At 33.7% G+C, this 25953-nt stretch overlaps 3 protein-coding genes, 1 non-coding gene and 1 pseudogene across 5 annotated transcripts; 2 read left to right on the top strand and 3 right to left on the bottom strand.

Annotated features, from left to right (window-relative positions):
- Nucleotides 1–12634: 12634 nt before the first annotated feature.
- On the bottom strand, nt 12635–14294 carry LOC122314865 (heavy metal-associated isoprenylated plant protein 36-like). Of its 2 annotated transcripts, none has more exons than XM_043130494.1 (3): nt 14089–14294; nt 13880–13982; nt 12635–13765 (listed from the first exon to the last, which is right to left on the bottom strand). In XM_043130494.1, the coding sequence occupies exons 1-3, from the start codon at nt 14134–14136 to the stop codon at nt 13044–13046; spliced, it is 873 nt and encodes a 290-aa protein (XP_042986428.1). In that variant the 5' UTR covers nt 14137–14294; the 3' UTR covers nt 12635–13043. The 2 variants fall into 2 exon arrangements, with proteins under 2 accessions (XP_042986428.1, XP_042986429.1); XM_043130495.1 differs by having other exon boundaries at nt 13907–13982; nt 14089–14278.
- A 3309-nt stretch (nt 14295–17603) lies between these two features.
- LOC122316302 lies at nt 17604–21042 on the bottom strand (annotated as a pseudogene).
- On the top strand, nt 20927–23104 carry LOC122316057 (putative pentatricopeptide repeat-containing protein At5g40405). The gene has a single exon (XM_043132544.1). It carries the CDS (start codon nt 21284–21286, stop codon nt 22694–22696), a length of 1413 nt encoding a protein of 470 aa, XP_042988478.1. The 5' UTR covers nt 20927–21283; the 3' UTR covers nt 22697–23104.
- On the top strand, nt 21077–21147 carry TRNAG-CCC. Its single transcript has one exon. It is a non-coding gene; the product is annotated as a tRNA-Gly (tRNA).
- A 49-nt stretch (nt 23105–23153) lies between the features above and the next one.
- On the bottom strand, nt 23154–24359 carry LOC122316058 (glutathione S-transferase-like). Its single transcript, XM_043132545.1, has 3 exons — nt 24061–24359; nt 23904–23952; nt 23154–23810 (listed from the first exon to the last, which is right to left on the bottom strand). The coding sequence occupies exons 1-3, from the start codon at nt 24208–24210 to the stop codon at nt 23365–23367; spliced, it is 645 nt and encodes a 214-aa protein (XP_042988479.1). The 5' UTR covers nt 24211–24359; the 3' UTR covers nt 23154–23364.
- Nucleotides 24360–25953: the final 1594 nt, after the last annotated feature.

Genomic DNA, 25953 nt, shown 5'->3' with positions numbered 1-25953 from the left:
CAATTTTAAATTTTTAACTATTTTATCTAATCATTACAATTTTATCAAATTTCTAAATAAAACACAAAAAATAATTCAACTTTTTTAAATTTCAAAATTAAAATTATATTAAAAAATAATATTCTAACAAGATTTTAATTTTATAATATTTTTATTCAATTTTTTTCTCTTCTTTTTCAAAATCTCATAAAATATCTCAACTCAAATAATTTCACTACTATTTACAGATTATCTCATCTCATCTTAATATCCAAACGAGGCAGAAAACGTTTCATCTCATCTCATCTTATCATTACAATTTTTTCAAATTTTCACACAAAATATAATAAATAATTCAACTTTTTCAAATATCAAAATAATAATAATATTAAAAAATAATATTCTAATAATATTTTATTTAACTTTTATATTTTATCTAAAATTATCTCACCTCATCTCATCTCTGAATCCAAACCAACAAATTGAAACTAAAAAATTAAAAAGCTAGCCTCTATTCACCCATCTTATCTATCCAAGTTTCTTTTGTTTAATTTTATTTTACTTTCTTTAAGGTCAAAAAAGACAAATCTACAGCTTCCGACAACTCTAAGAGACATGTACGGCACAAGCAAATTCACAGGTTAAAAATCGTTCGAATGAAACTGAATGTGTGTGGTTCTAATGCGCTACCCACATTTGCACATGGTTCTCATGTGCCCCCTTTCTGACAGCTCTTGTCAACATATGCGCTAGATCACCAGACTCGCCATCACTAGACCTTTCATATTTGACTTTTGTAGTTAAAAAGAGACAATTGTGCTGCCCTCAAAGGCCATTACAGATTCCATTACTATTTTCCTTTTTGGTTTCCTTATTATTAATTAAAAAAAAATTCGTCTTTCGGACGTTTTTCTATAGATGTTAAGTCCTATCTTTCTATAAAGGGTGATGTTAAGTCTCTATTTAGATAGATAGTGTTATCTCTTGAGCATTTGTCTGTAAAGAATATCAGCAATGGTGAAAATGAAATCAATCACAAAAGGTAATAGTATACTGGTGAAACTCCAAATCTATTATTTTGGTTTATAATATCATGTTTGATATGGAGACATCTCCGAATATATCCGGTCATAGATGTAAATTTTTTTAATGAATGAATAATTATGACAATTTCCCTTTAAAAATAAAAAGTTGGTCTCCAAAAATTATTCCCTCTTTTTATTCTTACTCCCTCTGATGATCTCCAATCTCCAAAACATCGATCTTAGCCTTCTGATCGTGTCCAGATATGGATAATTTCCTGCAATTGGAGCTCGTCCAAATTACAAGAATTAAACTTGTGACTGAGTTTCTATTGAATTATAAAAAATACTTTTGTGATTCTTTATAATTGGGATTTTCATAGTTTTCTTGGTGAGTCTGGCCGGTTGGTGTTTGGGGAACAAATAGAAAGATGGGATATTTCACTTTATAATTATAAAAATGTGATAAATTGCACATTCTTCCTATACTAAAAGTAATTATGTTTTAGAGTGAGGATATCTTTATAAAATAATATTATTTTTATAAGTTATTTAATAAAAATATTCATAATTAAAAACAGAATTGTATACAAATTGTAAAAATTAATTGAATGAGTTTCATTTTCTTGTCAATATTAATAAAAAACGGTGATGCTATACTATCAGCTGGAAGTGAGATATATACCGGCCATATGGACAATGCTAGGGGCGGCCAGCAGAATTTTAAACAATAACATTGAAGATGAAGTATAATTTTCCTGGGAAATGCTATACATCATCCTACACCACACACTTTATATATTAAAATAATATTTTTTATTTTTTTTATTTTTTATTTCATTTTATTCTTATTAAACTAATTAAATTATACTATTTATCATCTACACATTACATATTTATTATAGAAAAAATGAAAAAAAAATTAAAATAAGTGTGGTGTGTGAAGTGTGAGAATGATAAGAAGAATTTTCCAATTTTCCTACCCTCCCACAAAGCTGGCCGGCTAGATAGTAGGGGTTGAGACGTTAAAGAAGGCAAGCCGAAATGGCTCTAATTTCATAGCAATGGGTGTCTAGCAAGGAGGCTGAGAGACATATATGAGGTCGGCTAACTCTACATTAGTTATGTTTAAATGCTAAGGTGATGTGAGGTATTTTCGTACTTTAGACTATATTCAGCATCTAAACCCATAGAAGTATTCATGCCCGGCCATCTCAAGCGATCTCAACTCTCATGTGGATCAAGATGTTTTTTTACCTGATGGGCTTCCTACTTTTTTACTACTATAACAATAAGCTAATAATTGATAAAATTCACTATTTATTTAATTTTTCATAAAAATTAAACATATCATAACTTATTTCATAAATCTCAATAAAATCCATACTCTTACATAAAACTCACTCAAATATCATAACTTATTATAATTTATAAATAATTTTATATTATTTAAAATACTCTTAATATCCAAATAGAATCTAAAAGCCCTCCCTGCCAACATAGCTAGGATGTAGCTTTGAATCTCACTTGGTGGAAGAGTGAAAAGGGCAAGTGTCTATGATAGGAGCTTCAAGTAAACATAGTGTACGATTCTCATCCAAAGATCTTAGGATACTATGCTATTGATCAGATTATTAATATAAACACTATTTATTATTGAAAATGCCTTTTTATAATAGGATGAGAATACATACCATATGTTAGTGCAAGAGTACATAATAATTATTCCTTATTGTATCTCCTCAGAGATACATTGTAGAATAGCATATGCTGTATCTTATCTCACTTTATAGAATTCCCAAAATTATCAAAATAATCAAAACTTCAAATCACTTCATTTCCAAACATGATCAGTCAAATACAATATTTTTAATTTTTAATTTTTTAATTTAATCATTAAATAATTATTATCCAACACAAAAATCAATATACATGACTTTCACAAACTTCAAAATAAAACATAAAAATTAATATAACTTTTACAAATTTCAAAATAAAAATTATATTCAAATAATTTTTTAATCTTATCTATTAACTTTCACAAACTCCTATACAATTTCTATTTTTAAAAAAATATTTTTATTCAATTTTTTTTTCTCCTTTCTAAAATCCAATAAAATATTTTTATCCAAATTATTTTACTATTATTCATAAAATTTTAAAATACTTTGAAAATATCATAAGCATCTAAACATGCTAGATCGCCTTAAGCAACTCTTTCTAATTTTGTCTTTTGAAGAAAGACTATTCACCCGAGTATGGATTCAGGGTACCTGTAACTAGAGCCGGATGTGTAATGCAATCGCTTAACTGGGGTTATAACGGAGATTTTTTAAAGGAAAATATTAGGGTGACTAACAAATGTGTCTATTAAATTAAACGTGTACACTAATATAAATTAGTTTTTTATTTTTTTATCATTTTTTAAACATTCTTAACCATTAAAAAAAAGAAAGAAAAAAAAAATAAAAAAAAAAAATGAGTAGACGGATTTGGTGGACATATTTAATAATTCTTCTATCATTTTAATTCCTTTTTAAAATTTGGATACCTCTTCGGACGGGAAGCAGTTCGGGATGAAATGTTGTCTGCGTTTAGAATTAATTTTGTCTTTTAGCCATATAGTAAGAATTCATAATATCATTTGGAATATGCCAAACTGAAATAATGTAACGAACCAACATTAGTGCTGTTTTCTCCAATCTTGTGTTGCCCACTTTGCAAGAAACTGCACCATCTACAAGCATGCATGCGCGCGGTATTTTCCCGGCCTACTGGTAACACATCTCAAGCAATTCTCCCACACATTAATATATAACATCAAATATCGGTCTCTGAGTTGACTTTTCCTATCCACCTTGGAGTCTAGGGCCATGCATGCACTCATACTAATTACTATGGTAGCTTAGTAGTTACACTCCATATATAGATAATCCAAATTAAAATTCTAACTTTCTAAATCTTCACTTTTCATGAATGATCAGGATTAATTTAGGTCATGTAATCCTCACCCACGTCCTTTATGACATTTCATTCATCGTGGTTAAAATATATAGTTACTTGCAGTTAAAAACTTTTGCAATTTGAAAAATTCATACAATTTTATTATTGAGTCAAGAGTGAAAACATGATCCATTGGATGATTAATTAAATGTAAGTGTTTTAGAACCGCATCTCTTCTCTTGGAAAATATTTTTTTTTTTTATGATGAATAATTCTAATTAAATCTCTACAAATAAAATATATATTTTTATCATATCAAATAATCAGAATCGTCTAATGTATATCTCTTATACAAATTAAATAAATCATCGATATTTTATTTTAGGATGTCAAATTTAATTAAATATTATATGCACTCCAAAGTTGGAACATCAGATCACATGAGGAGCAACATGTTATCATCAAGTGGACAAAGAGATGAGTTTTATATTAATCACTGGATTGGTAAGCATCCAAAGTATCCTTGGACTTTGAGTAGAATATTGCAACAGTAATTGGGCCTGAATATGGATATTTCATTATCAACTGGTTTTACAGTTGTTTTGTTAAAGCAAATAATGCAGCAGAATTTGGCCCAGTAACTGGAATCTATTTTTCCTCTGTTTATATGTTAGGAATGGAAAATTTTAGTTGTAAATATAATTATGTTTTAACGTGTATATTAATTAATTATGATTTGTTAAAAAATAAATTTTATTAAAAATAGTATTAATTTAAATTTTAAATATTAAATAATTAATATTGATACGTAAATTAATACACAAATTTATTTATACGTAGTTAAATTCGTTAGAAATTTACGATGATAAAAAATTCGTTAGAAATTTACGATGATGAAAAAATGATGCGTTCATTTTTTGTGGATGGAAGTTAAAATATTACAATATAAACAGAAATTAAAAAAGATCCACAAGGATAAGTAATTGCAGCTTTTTCATACTGAAAATCTAGACAGTTTTATATTCTTATATTTGTAAATGAAATTCGATCTAACCAAAACATCAAGCACTTTACACATGAAAGCATATGATCAGATATTAAAGACAACATTACATTTTTTTTTCTTTTTTTGGCCCATTTTATACATGGCTAGCTAGCTCTTGATTTCTGGTTGATACAACGATCGATATTGATCAATTCAATTAATACATTATGTGCATTAATTTCTTTTTACATCATGAACCCTGCAGTACTAACCATATAATATCATACATAATGTAGAGATTTTCCTCATAAATCTTTTTATTTGATCTTCCAAGTGATCAATACTACTCGAATTCAATCTGCGATAAAAATAGTTTGTTTTAAGTGTGACTCCATGCTCCCAAGAACATCAGAATTCTTATTGGATCTTCAGCTCTGTAGCTCCACTTTCGTCTTTCAATTTCTTTGGAAATTGGAAGACTACGTCCCTCCCAATTAGCCCTGTACTTGGCTATGGCTGTTATAGCCACCTCACTAGCCTCCCTGAGCTTTTCTCCGACAGTTCTCTTTGGTTCTTCAGCCGGAGAACCATCGCCGGAGAGCTGTACTGAAGAAGGTTTCATACTCCTGATATCTAACAAAGTTGATTGTGTTTTAAGCTAAGATAATATTAGAATTGAAGAGGAGAGTTGTGAGGCTATTTATAGAAAAATAGAAAGGAGCATCATCAAGGGATGCATGGTAGGGGTCTGATGACATGGCAGGATGCTATGAGTGTTGGGACCCACATGTTCTTTAAGATTGGGTGGATTCTACATTTTTGTGGATGACAACTCAGTTGAATAGTTGATGGAGTGTACCCACTTGTGTACGAATGATTCCTCATGTTTTTTTAATAATATTCCATTTGTCAGTTTCTCGATCGGTCCCCTAGCTTGTTAATGATCTGCTTATTCTTTTATTTTCTTTAATTTTAAAGATTTAGGATCGACGTCTGACAAATGAATAGTGCCTGCCTTCTAGATTGCTTTATTCATAAGCATCATGGAATATCATTTTTAATTCTTAAACCAATGTATAAAAGATGTGGAAGCATTATTTGGATACAGCCCATTGCCCGAATATAAATCCAAAACCTTTTCAACTGAATGATAAACTATAAATTATTAAATATTCATATATATATATATATTACTGTATTAATGTGATATTGTTAATCAATCATTAAATCGATCATTTTTTAAATAATAATAAAACTTAATGAATAATATCACATAAAACAGTATATGAACTTAGGGATGTAATTGGTCTAGTGGGTCCATCTGGTTTGATTCGGTTGATGAATATATTTTCTTTTCTTTTCTTTGATAGAAAAATTAATATAAAAAATTAATTAAATTAAAATTAAATGATATTTTTAACATTTTATATATGGTTAATGAATATTAAATTATTTCATTATATATATAGTCAATAATAATTTTTTAGATGAAAATTATATAATTAACTTATACAATTACTATATAAAATAATATATTATATATATAAAATATTTAAAAATATTCGATTGGTCTGTCTTAGTCCGGTCTGATTTAAAAAAATAAGACTTTGAGATCGATCAATAAGACTATCGGTCCAATCTGATTAGTTTTTTCGATCCATAATCTTATAGCCCTATATGAACCTACGAAAAACATGGGTTCTTTAAAACAATAGTACTTAGTTTAGTATGTGAAATAGATTCCACCATTCCTATAAAGTAGAAGAGAAATTATATTTAGAATCATAAAGTGTATGTCACTACTTTTTTTTTAAATGAATAAATATGGTATTTATATGAAAAAAATTAATGTTTAATAATAAACCTTATTTTAAAAAAAATACATGATATTTAGACAGCCATAACTATATCTAACTTTACTAAAAGTAAATTATAGCTCAAAAATTTCAACAAACCTCGAATGGGAATTAATTCCTAGAAGTTGTTGCAAATGATGCTCCATAATTCTGAAAGGACTGCAAATGTGTACAGATTATTTGTCACGTGCTTATGCTTTTCTTATCTTAGGATACCCACTTTGACGAATTCATATTCGACTTCAATTTAGTAGGACACGGCTTAAATAGATTCCATTTGTCACAACTTGACAAATGACGATGGCTGGCATCCAAATCTATGGCACGTCCATCACCTTTAATCCGTATAGATCGAGATGCTGGGCATAATATTCTTGTTTGTAATTGTTGCTCATGATGAGACTGCGCCCTCAGCTATGTAAATATCCAACAAAGACCAGTATGCTCCTACTGATAATCTTAGATCTTGTTACATAACTTATCATTTCCTATAGTCTCTAGAAAAAATATTATATATTATATTCGAATATCAATATGGATATAATTAATTTATTCTTTATTGTATACCAATCAATGTGATTACGTCACTTCATCATTAAAATTAGAGTTTTTCATATGATTTTAATTTTAAATGTATATAAATTTGCTTTATTTGAAATAAAGTTTTAAAAATATCATGGATGTATAAGTAGTTTTTTTAAAAAGAAATTCAAGGAATAGTGAACAATAGTGCCATAGAAATATAATATATAACATAACTATATTGCACGTGGACCTCCCAAAGCTACAAGAACTAAAGAAGTCAATTTGCACACATGGATCAATCCATTGTGCAGATTTATGGGCTACAAATCATTGGGCCTGACTCTAAATTCTGGCATTATTGGGCTTTGGGATGCACTTAGGATTTTTTTTTTTTTTTTTTTGTCCTGCATTTTGAAATGTTGGAGGTGATTTTGAAGTGAAGATCTATCACTCTTGATTTATTGGAATATTTTTTTAGAACCGCTATGTGAATATATATATATATATATATATAAGGAAATTACATAAAAGTAAATTTATAAACTAATTTGACTTCATGAGATCTATTAAATATATTTTACTTTAAAAATAATTTTACAATTTGACATACTACATTAAATCACGTCAGTTTGTAGTTTAACTTTGTGTAATCATTTTGTGACTAAAGTATTTTTTTTTTACAAAATCCAATCTATATGGAATTAATATTCACTTTAGTACCTTTTTTAAAGTCATATTTTGAGACAATTATAACTTGTTCCAAGCAACAAACAGACCTTGGTTTTGAAGTTAAAACAAGAAATTTGACTCTGTGAACGCCTCATTGGGTTAAAAAGGGTGGGTCCAGGCCTAGCACACTGTAAACCAGAAATACTATGATGATTTTAATCCCAGGCCAATGATCAGGCTATGTATTCTGCAATTTCTTCAATAGGCCCAAGCCTTCTAGAAAATGGAAACTGCCAATATATCTTTCACTTCAACATCTACCACTTCGATCAACTCAATATATGTTGATAGAAGCTATCACGGAAGCCCAAGCAGTGGGCATGGAAAATTTCATACGAGTGGGTGACTCTATTTCGACTTGGTACTCTAGCTTTCTATTTTTGCACATACTCTTATTCAGAAATTAAAAAAAATATATATTTATTTGTATCTTAATATATATTAAATATTTCTTAGCGATTTAATTAATCTGACAATTGAGACATGATATATAGATAAAGGGTAGTGATAGGATTAGTATTAGGAATTTTTACTACTTATAAGGTATTAGGAATTTTTTATTTTTTAATCATTTTCTTTTAAGTATTTTTTTTAACATTCTTAGTTATTAAGAAAAAATTTAAAAAATATATAATTTGATTAAGTAAAATAAAAAATTAAAAAATAATAAAATACAAAATAAATAATAAATAAGTAATAAAATAATAATAATTCTATCATTTTTCATGGATAAATACCTTAGGAATTCCCTTCAATGGAATTCAACCGATTTCTTCTTACCCGTGTCATATTTGCTCAAGTCAGACTAACTGTTCATGATGCTCATCTCTAGGATCGATTGAGTTCGTCCATTGGACAAACTATCTTTTCATTAAAAGAAGAGGAAAATTAAAAATAAAAAGAAAAAAAAGGAAGAAAGAGAGACCCAAATTAAAGAGCCGCTACTTTGGAATCATTTAGTACAGATGTATAATGGTACAGGGTGAATATGTTTCATTACTATTATTTTCTTGCTTTGTTCCTTTTCCCAACTGTCATTCCGAACAACTTTCAACAGCAGTTTGGTTGCATTTGATTGGTACCTCTCAAATGATATTTCCTCGGCAAAGATCCAATGACAGAACAATATAGGTATAAATTCTATGTCAAAGATTTATACCACGTACTTTTACTTAATTAACATGTAATTTATCATTTTTATTCTCTTATCATAATATTTAAATATGTATATATTTAAATAGACGGACAAAAATAACGTCAAATCACATACATATTGATTAGATGGATGTGTCTTCCTTGTAACATTTCTCATATGTACGTATATATTCATACATACTATATACACAGACCATTGGGAAAGGGTATAGCTAGATTGTTGTATGTGTTAAGTCAATTGGTGGCTACTTTATGGGCGGTGGCTCGTTGTATTCAAGTGGTGCAGAAGTAGTAGATAGATAGCCTGCCTGTGGCCATCTATAATAAGAACCAATTAATTAGGGTCCCCCACCACCACCACCACTGATCGTCGAAGCATGTCCTTAGTCCTATAGCTAGCTAGCATAGCCTGAAAACTAGCCAAGAAATGAAGAGAAACGGAATTATCAGTTAGGCCGTGACAGATGATTGGGTGCCAATCTTAATATTGATAATTCATTGTCGTCTGCCAAACATGATAGCTAGCAAGATTTTATCTTTTTTTGCTTCCTCTCTCTATACGTTACATTAATTCATTAATGACGTTGCTCTATCATTATCTTTATCTTCTGCTTTCACGTACCAACAGCAATCATTATTATTACAGTACTATATAAGTAATTATGATTTTGGTTTTTTTTCAAAGCATTGGTGAAACTATTTGATCACTGTTAATTAATTAATTCAAGTCAGTGGGAAAAGATTTTATACTTCACATTCATTGGACGTCGAAGCCGATCATGCTTAAACATTAATTTGAAGGTACTATCAGCTTATAATATCTCAATCCGTTTTCTGGTACTAGTACTTCAAGTTTTCTTACATTAATAACGATAAGAGAGATGCTTTGAAGTACTATAAATTGAGATTTAGATTTTATAAAAAAAAAAATTTATAAATTGACGTAATTTGTTATAATACATTAAATTATAAAATTATATATTTTTATTATTAAATAAATTTAATATATCATATAAAATCATGTCAATTTATAAGTATATTTTTATAATTTTTTTTTTTGATTGTAGTCGGCATTTCTCATAATGATAAAATTATATGATAAAATATTAAATGATAAATATTAAATGACATATAAAATTAGTCAATTTTGATAAGCTTTACTGTTATTTTACCTGTAAATAAATTTAATTTCAACGTGCGACGACAGTCAAAGCAATGAAAGGAAACTTGTGGAAGCCGAGCTAGCTAGCTTACCGAGAATGTATATAAATTAAATCCTCTCATGTAATCTGATAATTCTTTCTAGAAGACGTTTCAAGAAATTCCAATATTTACCTTACCAATAATTCTTCAAATAGATGACAAAACACTTGACATGAATTCGTTAGATAATATTCATGAGGGGTCAAGACTTTAACATATTATGAGATAGATTTTGCTTTTGGACTAAGATTCACTTTTTCAATCTTTTCATTATAATGAATAGTACAACATATGTCGTCCCGATTCATTTCATTTCATGACCAACATGCATCGACATGATCAATGATCTCAGAATATCTACAATTCTTTTGCGAGTCACGAATATATCGATCCTTTGTGTTTGTCTCTATATATCAGAAAAAGGAGACTGGCCTGCATGCATCTGATGATCCATCCAGAGCTAGACTTTCTGTAATTTCTGAATATTTCTAGCACAACCAAAAGTTGCATTCCGTGTGTGCAAAAGCAGTGCTGAACTAGGGATCAGGCCGGGTTCTGAAAGCATGCATGTAGATTAGAGAATGAAGGGCATTGCCTTGGGTACTTTTGCTTAAAATACTTGATTTGTAAGTCGGTATTAAAGACAAATTCTTTATGATATAATTAAATTTGATTTATAAAAATAATTTAAAATTAAATTTTCTTAAAAATTACGTCATATTGTATTATCAAGGGAATAAGAAGAGAGATGTTTTAGCTATAAAAAAGTTTCATAAAAATAAACTTATAAATTGATGTGATTTGATATAATACGTTAGATTATAAAATTATTTTTATTGTAAAATATATTTAATATATCGTATAAAATCATATCATTTTATAATTTTATTTTTATAAATTTTTTTTTGTAAATATAATACTTTTCAATACCCTTTATACAAATTTACAAAAATAATTTTTCTATGGAATAAGACTAGTACTGGAACTAGTTTAAAAGTAAAGCCTGGATGCTTCGATATGGGAAAAAGAGGTGGGTGTTTTCTAGATTCCATAAATACAAACCCCATGGTCTGCAAAGAGGGACCCAAGAAATGACATCATTGAACCTTTGCATCTAAAGGGTACATACGTGAGGACATCTTTCAATTATTATGTTGGAGTTTATTATTAGTTAAGATAAGTGAATCGATTCATGCTAATCTTTCATATGCATTGCACTCCTGATCAATGATTGCAGTAACCATGCTGCATGTGTAACAATCAATCTTTGACCAGTCCTTGCATCGAAACCGATCGAGCTAGCTTTCTAGATTTTGAAAAAAAGATGATGCTCTCGGCTCTGCAAGTTGGTGAGATATATATAGTCCTAGCCAGCTAGGGAGTTGGGAATAGGGTTTCCATTTTGGATGAAGAATTTGGGACATAATAAAGCATACAAAATGCTCTTTTACATATGGTAGGAAAAGAGGTATAATCCATCGTGAATATTCTGATCTAGAGAAAAGGTGAGGACGTTGAGGGTCGAACCTATATATCCGTTTGTTCTATGATTGATATTTAGATAAAAATTTATCTTCAGTCATTTTTATATATATTTTAGACATTCTATTAGTGTAATTCACTATCTCATTTTTTTTAAAAATAATTATTTTGATCAATTATATTAGTTGAGTACGTAAAGGATATGAAAAAAAATACTGACTATACGTAGCAGAAGTACTTTATTTCAGGATTCTTCTCTCTCTCTCAAATTTGGAGCTAGCAACACTAGTGGCACGACTCAAGTAGTGCTTCACAAACTTGGTCATTCATGCATGGCTTTTTGTAATGTTTGACCAAAGAAACGATTGGGGCATGCTCTAAATCATTGGTGGTACCAAACGATATTACTTTCATAGTCGAATATCTCGTATATATAGAGAAATGCTCAGGAGTAGTCCAAAATGAGTAAGTTTTGGTAACAAGATATATGACTAAATTAACCAACAAATAAATTAATAAGCCAGCCACTGAAAAGGGCATTTCTCGCCTGTACGTTCGCATTGGCCTGATGCCCAGTAGTTCAGAAAAAGGCTAAACACAACCACCACAAACTTGTTTTCAATGCAGAGTAAAGTTATGATACCATTGCTAGCTTTGATTGAAAGCAAGAGAGACATCAACAAAGATGTTTAATGCAATAAGAGAAATGTGCAGAATATATATCTTGACGTTGATTATGGAATTACTCCTTAGTCTTCGATCCTCAGGCAATTCGGTCGTCATTTCATTTCATTGAGAGAAAAGAAAGAGATCTCCATAAACAATTCTGCTTTACACATAAGAGTGAGAGGGAAAGTAGATTTTTTTTTAAAGTCCTACGTAAAACCAAAAGTTCGAGACTATTGGCTTAAGTTTAAGGAAACCCCCCCAAAAGCAGTTAACAAAGCTAAATAAAGACAACCCATTAAACACCCTCTAAGTGCCCCTAAACAACACTGGCCCCCCTCTTATTTTTTCGCTAGTTTACTCCCTAATCTCTCTTATGATCTTAATCCATCTTTACAAAATTTTATTCTTTCCGACCATCGCTCAGTAAAGTTTATGTCATTAAACTCTCATGATCAGAGATATATAGCCCACATTTTGGCCCTGATCGCGAGTTCATCACATGAGTGAGCATTGGCTCTGGTCGTCGTCGTCAGCATATGTGTCCATCGGATGGGCAAGTGGTAGTAGCGGCGGGTAGATCTCCGGGTGGAAGTACGTATTACTGTTGGCATGCATGGGAGCTGGGGCATAATATGCAGTAGCAGTGCTGCTTCTAGGGTACGCCGTATTGTAACTCATTCCGTAGAGTGGTGGTGGAGGATGATGATACATAGATGGTGGATATGGATGCACATGATGTTGACGAGGAGGGCTGAGATTCATCGCTCCCAGGGATGGTGCCAGCTGGTCATTGAGAGCTGCCGGAGAATTATTACTGTCTGCAGGTGCATTGCCGGAATTCTGACTGGCGTCGTTGGTGGCCGGATTGCCGCTTTGTCCTTGCTTCTTCTTCTTCTTTTTCTTCTTCTTGGCTCCTCCTTCTCCTCCTCCACCACCGTTACCTCCAGCTGGCTCGTCAATTTCACCGTCCTCTTCATCTACCTGATCACCACCTTCTTCAGAGTCTTTATTATCATTATCATTTTCTTCACTATTATTTTTCTCACCCCTCTGCTTTTCGTTCTTCTTTGATTTTCCAGACTTCTCTTTCTTCTCAGGAATAAGCTCGGCGTGTTTTCGGCCTGATCTCTGAAGCTTCTTGATTAGAGTATCTGCGTCCACGTTACCGGTCACTGTAACCTTATGCTGCTGAGCATCCACAGTGGTCGTATAAACACCTGAAAACATTGAACGATACAAGAAGCGAAGAAATTCACGCCAAAAGTTGATAGATTTCTAACCCTACAAACGCACGCACGCACGCTTGGACACAGACCACTGACAAATCATACGTATTAGTGCTAAAATTGGGCAAAAACCTTCAATGCTTTGCAGAATTTTCTTGACTTTCTTCTTGCAGCCTTCGCAGTGGATTGAGACTTTCAAGACCCATGTCTGCAAGATTTCGGGGATGGAGTCAGAAGCTAGCCAACAGATGAGAGAGAGAAAGAAAGATCAGAGAGAAACATTCGAGTTGACATGGATCAAAGATCGAGAATACCTGGTATTTCAAGGTTTCTGGGGCTTCTTCAGGTGGTTTGTTTGCCATCACAGTGAGATCTAGACGAGAGAGAGAGAGAGAGATAGAAAGAGAGAGAGATCGAGCACTAGTGGGTAGCTTCTCGAGTGTGTGTGATCAGGAAGCCAAGGTTTATAGGAGAAGTAGAGGGGTCAGATGGGGAGTAAAAATACCGTAAAATAGGTGGATGAAAGACTAGAGAGAGAGAGGGATCATAGAGAATTTGGTGCGGACGCCACATCACGTCAACATCGAATTAAACCAATATATATATTTATATGACGCCTCAGTTAAGGAAAATGCAAGTTCATTATTCCTTGCGTTAGAACAAAATTAACCCTGATCTGCAAATAATATTTTAGACGAGTACCTGATCTCTTTCATGCAATTAAGATACGTACGTAGTTATGTGCGTGATGCATACATATGTAACATATGATTTATATCCTCGTGATCATGCATTAATCTTCTAATATATTCATATTTCGGGTTTAAGCTAGCTCTAGCTAATTCCGGACCCACCATCATTTCTCTATGCTTTGATGTAAAATGATATTTGCAGTCATGGTTATACAAGCGGCGTGCAGTCGCTTTAAAAAAAATGAATTAATATGGGACCCACATAAAAAAAATTATTTTTATAATTTTTTTTTATTCATTCCGTACAACCGTTTGCATCCCGCTTACATTTACCGACTGCATCTAGCAGTTCTGTACTTTGATATATGAATAAATTAATGTTATCGCTACATTTGATCGCTTATTAATTTAATTTAATTTTAATTTTTTTATTTAATAATTACGAAAGTTATTTTTATTGAATTACAAAATATATATATATATATATTGGTATATATCTATATATTTTAAAAATATTTGAATATATTCAAAAATTAACATAAAAATAAAAACTTAAAATTTTGTTAGGCGGCACACCCAACGGTAATTACTGGGTGGCAGCCTAGCGCTCCTCAATCCAAATTATATATATATATATATATAATATATACACGGATCCTTTATGAAAATAAAATATAGAGATTTTATACAATAATGTGATGAACAGCTTGCTGCTGAATAGTGAGCATTATGTATGTCGAAAATCTGTTATGGAAAATAAATTTTATGATATTTATTTTATTTTTAATTATTATTAATTAATAAATACTATTTAAAAAACTTCACACCGTATACCATTCATGTGATATAATGTCGCAAAAATTCTATCGCTGTCTGCCAGAATATAATATATCATAGGATGCGAGAGAATGAAGGATGTTGGTTAATATATTTTGTTCGGGAAAATGAATTTGGAAAATAGTAGCTACTTTCATTCATTATGCTAACTACTTTTCTTCTAATATATGATGCAACCAACAGTCAACAGATATTAGTGATCTGTGGATGGAAATTTTGGAAAGTTGGTATAAACCTTTAAAGAAAGCCAGATTGGTATACACAGGGTTTCCGATAAGTTTTGAATGATCTTGGGTATGGAGCCATCGTCCAGTAAAGTATAGCCATAAAGTAGGTACAATTTCAAGACATGTCAGTTTGTATATAACTTTCCTTTTGTAAGATTATTGTACAAACCAAGCATCTCTCCGAGTAATTATATACCTTTTGCACACTCGAATAGTATATACTTAGTGCAGTCCTAACTTATAAAAAAAAAAGTATATACTTACTGCATGCAGTACTATATTCCTTTCTTTTTCTTTTCGAACCACCTTCTTAAAGTTTCGGAAAGTATTTATCTTATCTCATTTCATCTCATCATTACAATTTATCTAAATTTTTAAACAGAATATAATAAAAAATTCAATTTTTTTAAATCTCAAAATAATAATAATATTAAAAAAATAATATTTTAATAATATTTTATTCAACTTTCATTTCATCTCACTACGCTTTGTATACCAGCACAAGTTTGCAGGATATACTAAAGAATCAAACCAGTTATCCCATATTGCCCACTTCAGCATTTATAACACATCCTTCTATGCTCTGGTGTTCAGATTTTTCAATTGCGTTCATGGGTCGACCCATGAAGATATTCAGTTTCTAGTTGACAAACAGCTAAAACTCAACAATTCATAATATATGCAGTATTTTGCTCAAGACTTGATAAATCAAACTCCCATCAACTAGGTAAAAGTCAACCATATATTTCAAATCCAACTTGTAAGTACAATTGCAGCTATCAGGTATTGGCAAGCAAGCAAACATTCCATCGAAACTTTTTTAAAACAAGGCCATGACATCTTTTTTAAGCAAATTCAGTTAGGTATACTTTCCAACTGTAGTCTAATGCAGGACAATCAGCATTTCAATGAAACAGCAAGAAGCTAACTGGTTAGGCATGCCAATTGTGCTTTATGAAATCAAAAAGGCAAAATCTTTATATATGAGTACTTAGTGCATGGGCAAAGTTCGCCAAGGGGAAGAGGACAAGAAGATAATCAGAACAAAGTTGGCACTTTTAGTGGAAGGATTTAATATTATTGCAGATAGCGTTCTGTACCTGTATCTAACCCCTGGCTAAGATCAAGCGAAGAGATAGCATTTGATGTGTATAAAAAATCCATGGATACTGCGGGCTAAACCACGACATAGCCAATCACTTATCTCCCACTTTCATAAGCCAATCTTTTGGCCTGGCTTTTTAAATTAAAGAGTGACTTGTGATAACGCCAGGCACTCATAATAGTAATTGCTTTAGGTTATCAGATACGTACCTCCAATCTGAAAAACAAGTCAATAAACTTTGAAAGCAACAATGATCTTAATGCGGTACACAACCTCTTGAAATGGACTTTGCTTATCCAGGACTGAACCACCTCTCAAACTTTTAAATGGTCAAGAAAAAGGTACAGGTCAGATGGTTAAATACAATTGCTTTTACCCAGTTAAAGCAGCAATAATATATAAGGGAGTAAATTTTAAAGCAAATGAAGATTAGAAAGTTCCTACTTTCATGGAAATGCTATTGCAGTGGAATGATGCTCAGATTATGCCCAAGAAGAGAGCAATGGTCACTGATAAAAATGGTGAACGCCATGTCATAAAATAAGTTGATACCAGAATTGACTACCCAGTGAAGCAAAATGATGAACGATTAAGGACATTATTGACACAGCATAGTGCTCAAAACCAATAGTATGATTGGTGCCAGAGATGTTTTGCAACTAGAAAGTATGGTTCTCTACTTGCTACAATTAAACATGTAAATCTGCATGGTCTCTGAAGATGATAGCCCCATTTATTGCTTTCATTAACTCAAGGATAAACAAAGCACAAATAAGATTACACTGGTATGGGTTCCTTAGGATCCTCACTTTGAGCTTCTGCATTCTCCTCCGCCCTTAAGAACTTAGATTTTGTTAGCTCCATTGAACAGAACACTACTGTGTCCAACTTCAAATTGGCGATTCTTAACATCACACAACAAAAAACACGCCTGTTTTAGCTACCTTGAAGTTTTTACAACGAGAATATATCGAAAGGCTTTGAAAATTTGGTAGAGAATTATTCAAACAAATATTCACAAAATCAGTCATTCTCCATTGCTAAGTGTAAGTCACAAATGGAAGAATTGATCTCTTGATAATCTTCCTTCCCAAGAATACTCACTGTTAGTACAAGAAGTTTGGGTAGTAGTGACGAGTCCAAACCATTACCAATGGAGATCTTTCAATGTAGAAGAACAACAATAATAACAGAAACAAGGCCTAACAAGGCTCCCTGTCTGCAAAGCCCAAACTCAGTCAACGACAAGGGATTTGATACATCAAATAATACCTTCCTAAACTGTCCATTCAAGTCCTCTAGTGATCCTGTGTTATCAATGTCTGCCTTTGTCAGACATCTGAGCATTTATCCTGTTTTGAGCACCCTCCTTACTTGTTCTGTCTCTTACCATGAGTCATCTTAGCTGTGTCTCAGAATCAACCTATACAACTATAATGGGATTTGTCCACTTGTCCATCTTAGCCTTGAACAATACAGGCACATCAAGGACAATAACCTTAAACCCTTTCATCCATAGCTTCACAATTTCGTAGAAGATACCAGAGGATAGATAAGGAGACAATAACCTACAGAAAGTTTAATAACCACAATTCAGAAATTATTCAAAATGTGGTGTAAAGCAAGTCTACACTAATTGAACTCGATCCGAGATGATAGACTCACTGAAGAAATTAAATTCTGGCTGCTTTTAAATTAAGCAAGATAAAAAAAGTTCTACAAGACAAAATTTCTTTAATCTTCATTTGGGGGACCAAATGTCATCCCACAGGCAAGCAATCCAACCATGTTAGTGATGATTCAACTTGGAACAAGGCCGAAAGCAAGAATGACTGCATTAAATGAACATATCTTTCTAAGAACCAACTATTTATGGAAATTCAATTAATTTGTTCCATTTCTAACACTTGATAACACAAATCCATGCTCTATCATAAAACCATAATGCTGTCCTTGACTGCGTTGACTAGATTGGCCGATCTGCTATGGAGATATGGCTTTGGTGCATAGTGGTGTGGGAGGATTCAAATTACACTTTCTCAGTGCATAGTGGTGTGGGAGGATTCAAATTGCACTTTCTCAGTGCAGTTTTGTACTCTTGTAAATGGTTGATTTCTTTTGCAGCTCTCAAGGCCTTGGGCAGGGAGATCCACTATTGTGGAGGCTTTGAGTAGAATTTTGACTATGGCCGTGGCTAGAGAACTCTTGTCAGTTTGTTTGCAAGCTACAGAAGTACTGAGCAGTTGCTTGTGTCTTGTTTCCTTTTCACGCATTTTTCTTCTCTCTCTCTAATATTGACTAAGGTTGCATCCCTTTGCGCTCTTAATAAGACCATAATAGCTCCTTTGCGTAGTTCATCTGAACTTCAAATAGTCATCAAGATCCTTTACTTTCTATTATCAAATAAATCAGTTGATGAAAGTAGTTTATCTCTCCATTTATTTCAAACGTCCGCACAATAAGTTTCCAATCAAATATGAACCTGCAATTCATTTGGCCCTTGTGGGTTCTTGTTTAATGAAATAAAGTTCTTCATTTCCTTTCACCAATCTCTATTTGATATCCTTCCATTGATATCAAATAGAGATTGGTGAAATTCTCGTCATTGTTTTCCAACAAAATACAAAGGGTTCTTGAAACATTGTCACTCCATAAACACATCATAAGTTCCATTCAAAATTCTGCATTGAAAGGAAATGAAGAACTTTATTTCATTAAACTTTGAAACGCATACAAATTTCCGTACCGATTAAGAAGTTGAGGCTTTGCTGGAACAGTGAACACAATTTGTCCCAATCTAGACATATCAACTTCTCCATCAGCTTGTAAAATTTCATCTCCAAATGCTGCAACAACCTTTTTCCAGTCTCCAACACCTTTTTTTAACACATCCTAAAAACAAAATCCACCGAATATGAGACTTGCTGGCAGCTTAAGATGTTAAAACAGGACGGTGCAAAACTCTACCGAGCTCATAAAAATGAAAAGAAAAAAAAAAAATTAGAATCACAAGCACGATTGGTAGGAATAAGATGAATACATAACCCAGGATCTTGGTGAAAGATAAGTTCTCATTGACAAGATGCAATGAGTCACTTTTGGGACAAAATAAAAAGAAAGGAGAAAATGAGACATGCAAAATTGTATTTAGCATAGGCATAGTAAAAATATAATGGGCTGCTAAAGTGGCCATTTTGCATGTGTAAGAGTACTGCTCCAACTATGGAATAAACTAACATTTACCATGAAGAGATAGAGGGAAGACAGGAAAAGTTTGAACAAACTAAATTGACCAGAAAGAGAGCAAAAACAGGAAAATTTTGAGCCAACCAATGGGAACTGTAGCGAGGTTTGTTTTTGGTAAGAAGGTTGCAAAGTCCTGGGAAAGAAGAGTTAGAGATTCCACAGAAACATGAGCCTGCAGAAGAAATTCCACATCACATTGTTTTCTTCTCTGTTTTATTTTTCTCTCAAGTTGTTTTAATTGTAACATTGCCTGCGTTTTGTTTCTTTTCGGGTCTGCAGTCATGAGCACCAATATGGACAGGAATACAAGCATAATATGATATGGATGTGATGATACGTGAACTCCTAAACATTCAACAATACATGTCAAGACTTCAACTAATTAATATATTTCAAATACATATCATGATGATTTGTAGTTTGATACCAAATGCTAAAAGGTCTTAAGAAATGTCTTAATCTATCCAGAGCTTCTCCATCAGATTCGCTTCCAATTAGATACGGATGCTAGTTTGATGTGCATATACTTCCAAACTTCTGCAAATGAACATTGCATTCTGATCCATTAAACATAAATCAACATATGGTTCAGACCTTTAAATTCCAAATAAATCCTCCGAGTCTCTAGGAACTTTAAAATATTGTTGTAAAATCCAATAATTTATATCCTAAATATTATTCTCAAATAAAGCTATTTCTTTTTGTTTTTTTTTTCACAAATCTTATGCGATATGAGCATTGAGCTGCTCTCAAGATTTTACAAAACTCTTAAGTTTACATCACGTGTCATAAATCCTCATTCAGCCGGTAAAGTTTAAACCATCTACTAAAAATCTAAACCCTGAAAATCCTAATCCTTCAAAGTTCTCGTCCTTGTCGTGGTGACAATCATAGTTATTACTGTTGTTCGTTTTTTTGTAGCGGTCAAAAGATAGTCGCGTTCTTTGTCATAATGGATTCAGTGGCTTATAACGTATCACGTAGGTTTCAGATCTAATGGCAATTTTGTAAGAGGGAGAGCAAGAAACATACTCGAGTGTCGAGGAAGGCGTCAACAACGGGGATGCCATGGCAATTGAAAAGATCGGAGATGGCGTACTTCCACAATGAGATTCCTCCGGTCGGTCCTGCTATTCTCAATTCTTTTTCTGAGTGGTAGTTTTAATAATTTATATAATTATATAAAGCATGAATTGCGCATCTAGTGTAGTGGTATCATAGTACCCTCCCACGGTACTGACCGGGGTTCGATTCCCCGGATGCGCATCTTTCCCCTCTATCATTTTTTTCACTGTTTGGTTGCGGAGAAAGGGATCACCACTAATCTCTGTCCGTGTTATATGTATCCGATCAAGTGTGAGAGAAGGTAACTTATTGCACGCTTTTGAAGTCACCTCCTTCGATGTTTTCCAACCCCCTAAAGTCTTTTACTCACATAACAGACAGAATTCTCCATCTCCTAAGCAGTTGCACATATCCCACGCACATCCACCAAATTCATGCCCAACTCATCGTCCAAAACCTCCACTCAAACACCACCATTGCCCACCACTTCATCACTGCCTCCCAATCCTTAGGCCTACTGGACTCCGCCCTCACCCTCTTCACCCAACTATCCAGACCCCATGTTTTCATTTGCAACACACTTATTAGAGCCTTTTCTCACTCCCACGTACCACATACCCCTCTTTCCATATACAGCCACATGCACAGAAACTCTACTCTTCCTAATAACTATACTTTCCCTTTCCTCCTTAAGTCCTTGTCTGACTTCCGTGAACTTAAGCTGGGCGAATGCATACATACCCCTATTATAAAACTGGGTCATGTTAATGATATTTATGTTGAAAATGCATTGTTGGATTTATATGCATCATGTGGGCGTTTGGGATTATGTCAACGCGTGTTCGATGAAATGCCTCAGAGAGATGTTGTGTCGTGGACTGTTTTGATTACGGGATATAAGAATGCCGGGATGTATGATGATGCTTTGATTGCTTTTGAAGAAATGCAATATGCAGGTGTGGTACCGAATCAGGTTACTATGGTTAATGCCTTGGCAGCGTGTTCAAATTTTGGGGCCCTTGAAATGGGTGTTTGGATCCATGATTTTATAAAGAAGAGGGCATGGGAGTTGGATGTGATTTTGGGGACTGCTTTGATTGATATGTATGGAAAATGTGGGAGAATTGAAGAGAGTTTGGGTGTTTTCAGAAGCATGAAGGAAAAGAATGTACTTACGTGGAATGCACTTATTAAAGGACTAGCTCTAGCTAAGAGTGGGGAAGAGGCTATTTGGTGGTTCAATAGAATGGAACAGGAAGGATTCAAGGCCGATGAAGTGACTCTGGTCGGGGTGCTATGTGCTTGTAGTCACTCGGGGTTTGTAGATACTGGTCAACGGATCTTCAGTTCCCTGCTTGATGGGAGGTTTGGGTTTTTACCCAGTATCAAACATTATGCTTGTATAATTGACCTGTATGCACGAGCTGGACGTCTCGAAGACGCTTTCAATTTCATAAAAGTTATGCCTTTTAAGCCCACCAAAGCTATGTGGGGATCCCTGCTAGCTGGTTCTAGAGCTCAGGGGAATTTGGAATTCGGTGAGTTTGCAGCTTGGAAGCTACTGCAATTGGAGCCAGATAATAGCGGTTTCTATGTTGTGCTATCTAATCTGTATGCAGAGATGGGAAGATGGAGCGACGTCGAGAAAGTGAGGATTATGATGAAAGACAGAGGACTTAAGAAGGACTTGGCCTGTAGTTCTGTTGGAACTGAACCCCTGGAGGATGTTTTTGAATTCTTCGCACAATAAGTAATCTGCCTGGATTATAACAATCAATCATCCCGTTTGTTTCAATGGAGGATCCTCTGGCTCTATAGTTTGACTGGACCTACTTGTGATTGAGCAAATGATGGGACAAATCATGGGACACACCTGTTTCTAAACGCTCTGTTTCAGCTCCAATATTTGGTCGCAGCATTAATCATTGAATCAGTTTCGATTGCCTTAACTGGCCTGGCTGAATCTCTGCAGTAGCTGTCTGAAGAAAGGTGATGGATGTATCTCCTTCAAGGATGCTACTTTCTGATTGTTGAGCTCTCATCAGTTTTTGTTGGTGAAAGCATATGCGTTTTAAGGTTAATGTAAAACTGCAATTTTTAGATAGAATTTTCAAGCTCATAAAGAATAGGGATGGATTATACAGTTGGGATTGCACAATCTTCTTGTTTGAATTTTACTCATCCAAGTGGCATACGAACTGGTAATATGCGTGCAAGAGTAATTATTTAAAATATACTTCATAAACATAGTAACTCCAACATGATGACTGAAGACAAAACTCTCTTAACTTCTTAACAAAGCAACCTAAAAACACAAGTCCTCGTACTGAACTTAGGAGACCATAATACTATAAAACCGAATGCATCAGGACGATACACGTGCTGAATGCTTATTGAGGACAAACAGCTGCTTTATCCTTACTGCTTCTGCAGGGCAAGGACCTTCGACCAAGCTGGCCTTGCTGTGATAGCATCTACCCATGCACTGACGTGGGGACGGGAATCAAAGAGCTTTTTAGCTTGAGTGCCCAGCAAGTACTGTATATTGGGCAGGTGGTGCAGATCCGCCAAGGTGAAGCAGTCACATCCCAAGTACTTCGACTGAGCCAGTCGAATCTCGTAGACATCCAGAACCTTAGCCAGCTTTGCTTCGTGCTCCTCCACGATTGCTGTGTCTGTATTCAAGCCATACCGAGGCTTTATTGCCAGCTCCCAGGTAAGCTTCGCAGCTGCCGGGTCGAATTGGTGTGCCTCCACTTCCATCCACACCCCTATGATTGCTGCTGTCTTAGAGTCTCCGCATTTGAACTGGGTCCCCTTGTCAGCATACTCCTGGGCAAGGTATTTGGTGATTGCTCTTGATTCTGCAGTACCAAAAAGGTCCAAGAATTATAATCACTCTAATCGAATTCATTCACCCTACTAGGTAATTTCTGCTAATTGCATATAAAGTTTACCAAAGAGCTTTAGATCTCCATCTTCAAAACCTGGAACCTGACCAAATGGCTGCATCAACAAGGAAATTTAAGATTCAAAACAGAGCTGTAAGAGTAATAGTTATTGATTCATCCTTTTGAGGTAAACAAACATGGATGCATAGTTTCCTTTTCTTACGTTGATAGACAGGAAGGGCTCCTTTTTATGTTCACCAGCTTTCATGTCTACCGCAACAAGCTCAAATTCAAGCTCTTTCTCATACAGGGTAGCGAGAACTCGCCCCACAGCAGTTGAGAAAGGCGTTCCATGGACTCGGATGGGTGCCATGATTGTGGCCGGGCGTGAAACGTTATCCAGAACAAAGAAGGGATAAAGCAAGGAACAATGACTATGGAAATAGAGTTTATCCTAGTCCCAGACTCGAGACTTTTCTCGAAGGCTTGCTTTAATTGCAAGCTACGTGGCACCTGATATTACCAATGACTTTGATTTTTTTCTTTTTGGGTGGGGGGTTTTTCGTGGACTATTTTGTGGACATGAGAAGTAGAAACCCTCTCTGCTTGACCCGAAACTAATTGGAAGGAGATTCCAGAAATAAATCACCAGAAATATTACATATGCTCTTAAGGTCATGGTCCCAAGCGCCCGCCTAAACAGTGGACAGTTTTTTTTTCTCACTCTCTACAGTGTGTACATTATCTTCTCCACCGGCACCTACTCCACTGCAGCCTTCTTTGACTATGTTAGGGTGCGAAACCCATTTTCTTCAGTGTACAGTTTCTTCTCCACCGACTCCACTGCATCATTCTTAGACTATTTTTGGCATCAAACCCATTTCAATCTATTTCAAACTAAACATTAACTATTATAAAACTTATGAATTCTCTAAAAGATACAATGATATATATAAGAGTATAAAAGAGACTATATTTTTAAAGACTAGCACTATACATTTAACGACTAACACTATACATTTAACGGCTAGCTAAATGTAGTCATACAATTCAAAATAGTTTATAACACTTCCCCTTTGGATAACTATATTTAAAGAATATGTCTCATTAAAATCTTACCAAGGAAAAATTCTGTAGGAAAAAATCAATAATAAAGAAAAAAAGAGTACAGTATTCATGTGTATCACTGAGTGCTTTAGGATTGCCTCATTAAAACCTTGTAAAACAAAACCCAGTGAGATAAAACCTTAGTAAAGGAAAAAGAGTACAATCAGCACAAGTCTTCAAGACATTACTTCCCCTGAAAAGTGCATGATAACAGGTCTTCAAACCTCCGCATTCCAATATTCTGTATAATCTTCTTAAATGTTGCAGTTGGTAATGCTTTAGTGAATAAATCTGCCAGATTTTTACTTGACCGTACCTTCTTGATATCAATTTCAACTTTCTTATCATGAATTGCAATGATCTTCTTGTGTGTATCTAAAAGATAACTCGCATCTGTACATTCAACTAACTGTGGACTTGATTCATGTTGATAAAATAATCACAACTGGATCTTTCTGCTCATCACTACTCTTCTGGAGTTGTACTCTTCTGGAGTTCTTGTAAATAACACAGTTAGTGGAGAATTCATCAACATTAAACCGCTAACCTCCTTTTTTAATAAAAACGGTGGCCAGCTTTTTAAGATCAGACAAGTACCGCGGATTTTCAACTCCTCTGTAGGTGTCAGGCGTGCTGTCAGGCGCCGCAGAGCTATGAAACTATATTTTGTCTCTTTTCTCTTTCTTCACGAGAGATGTTGTATCATAATTTTTTCTATAAAAGAGATATTCAGCTCATCTTCATTCGCATTTCATCTTCTTCACTTTTCTGTAATCATACTGCATTTTTACTCTGCAATCTCTTTCTCCATTCTTATCCTATAATGGCTCAGCGATCTTCTCATGGCCAATATATGAGGTACTCTGCACCTCGTTCATCAGCTGTTCCTGCTTCTACCACAGGTGCTATCATACAATGTAATGATCTGACTCATAGGTCAGATAATGAAGCTATCTATGAGCTTGTGAGTCTCGGTACCCGATACTCATCATCCATTGTCGCATTTTCT

The sequence above is a fragment of the Carya illinoinensis genome, chromosome 7 (genome assembly GCF_018687715.1).
Source record: "Carya illinoinensis cultivar Pawnee chromosome 7, C.illinoinensisPawnee_v1, whole genome shotgun sequence".
NCBI classification, from domain to species: domain Eukaryota; kingdom Viridiplantae; phylum Streptophyta; class Magnoliopsida; order Fagales; family Juglandaceae; genus Carya; species Carya illinoinensis.
This window is presented reverse-complemented; position numbering and strand designations above follow the sequence as displayed.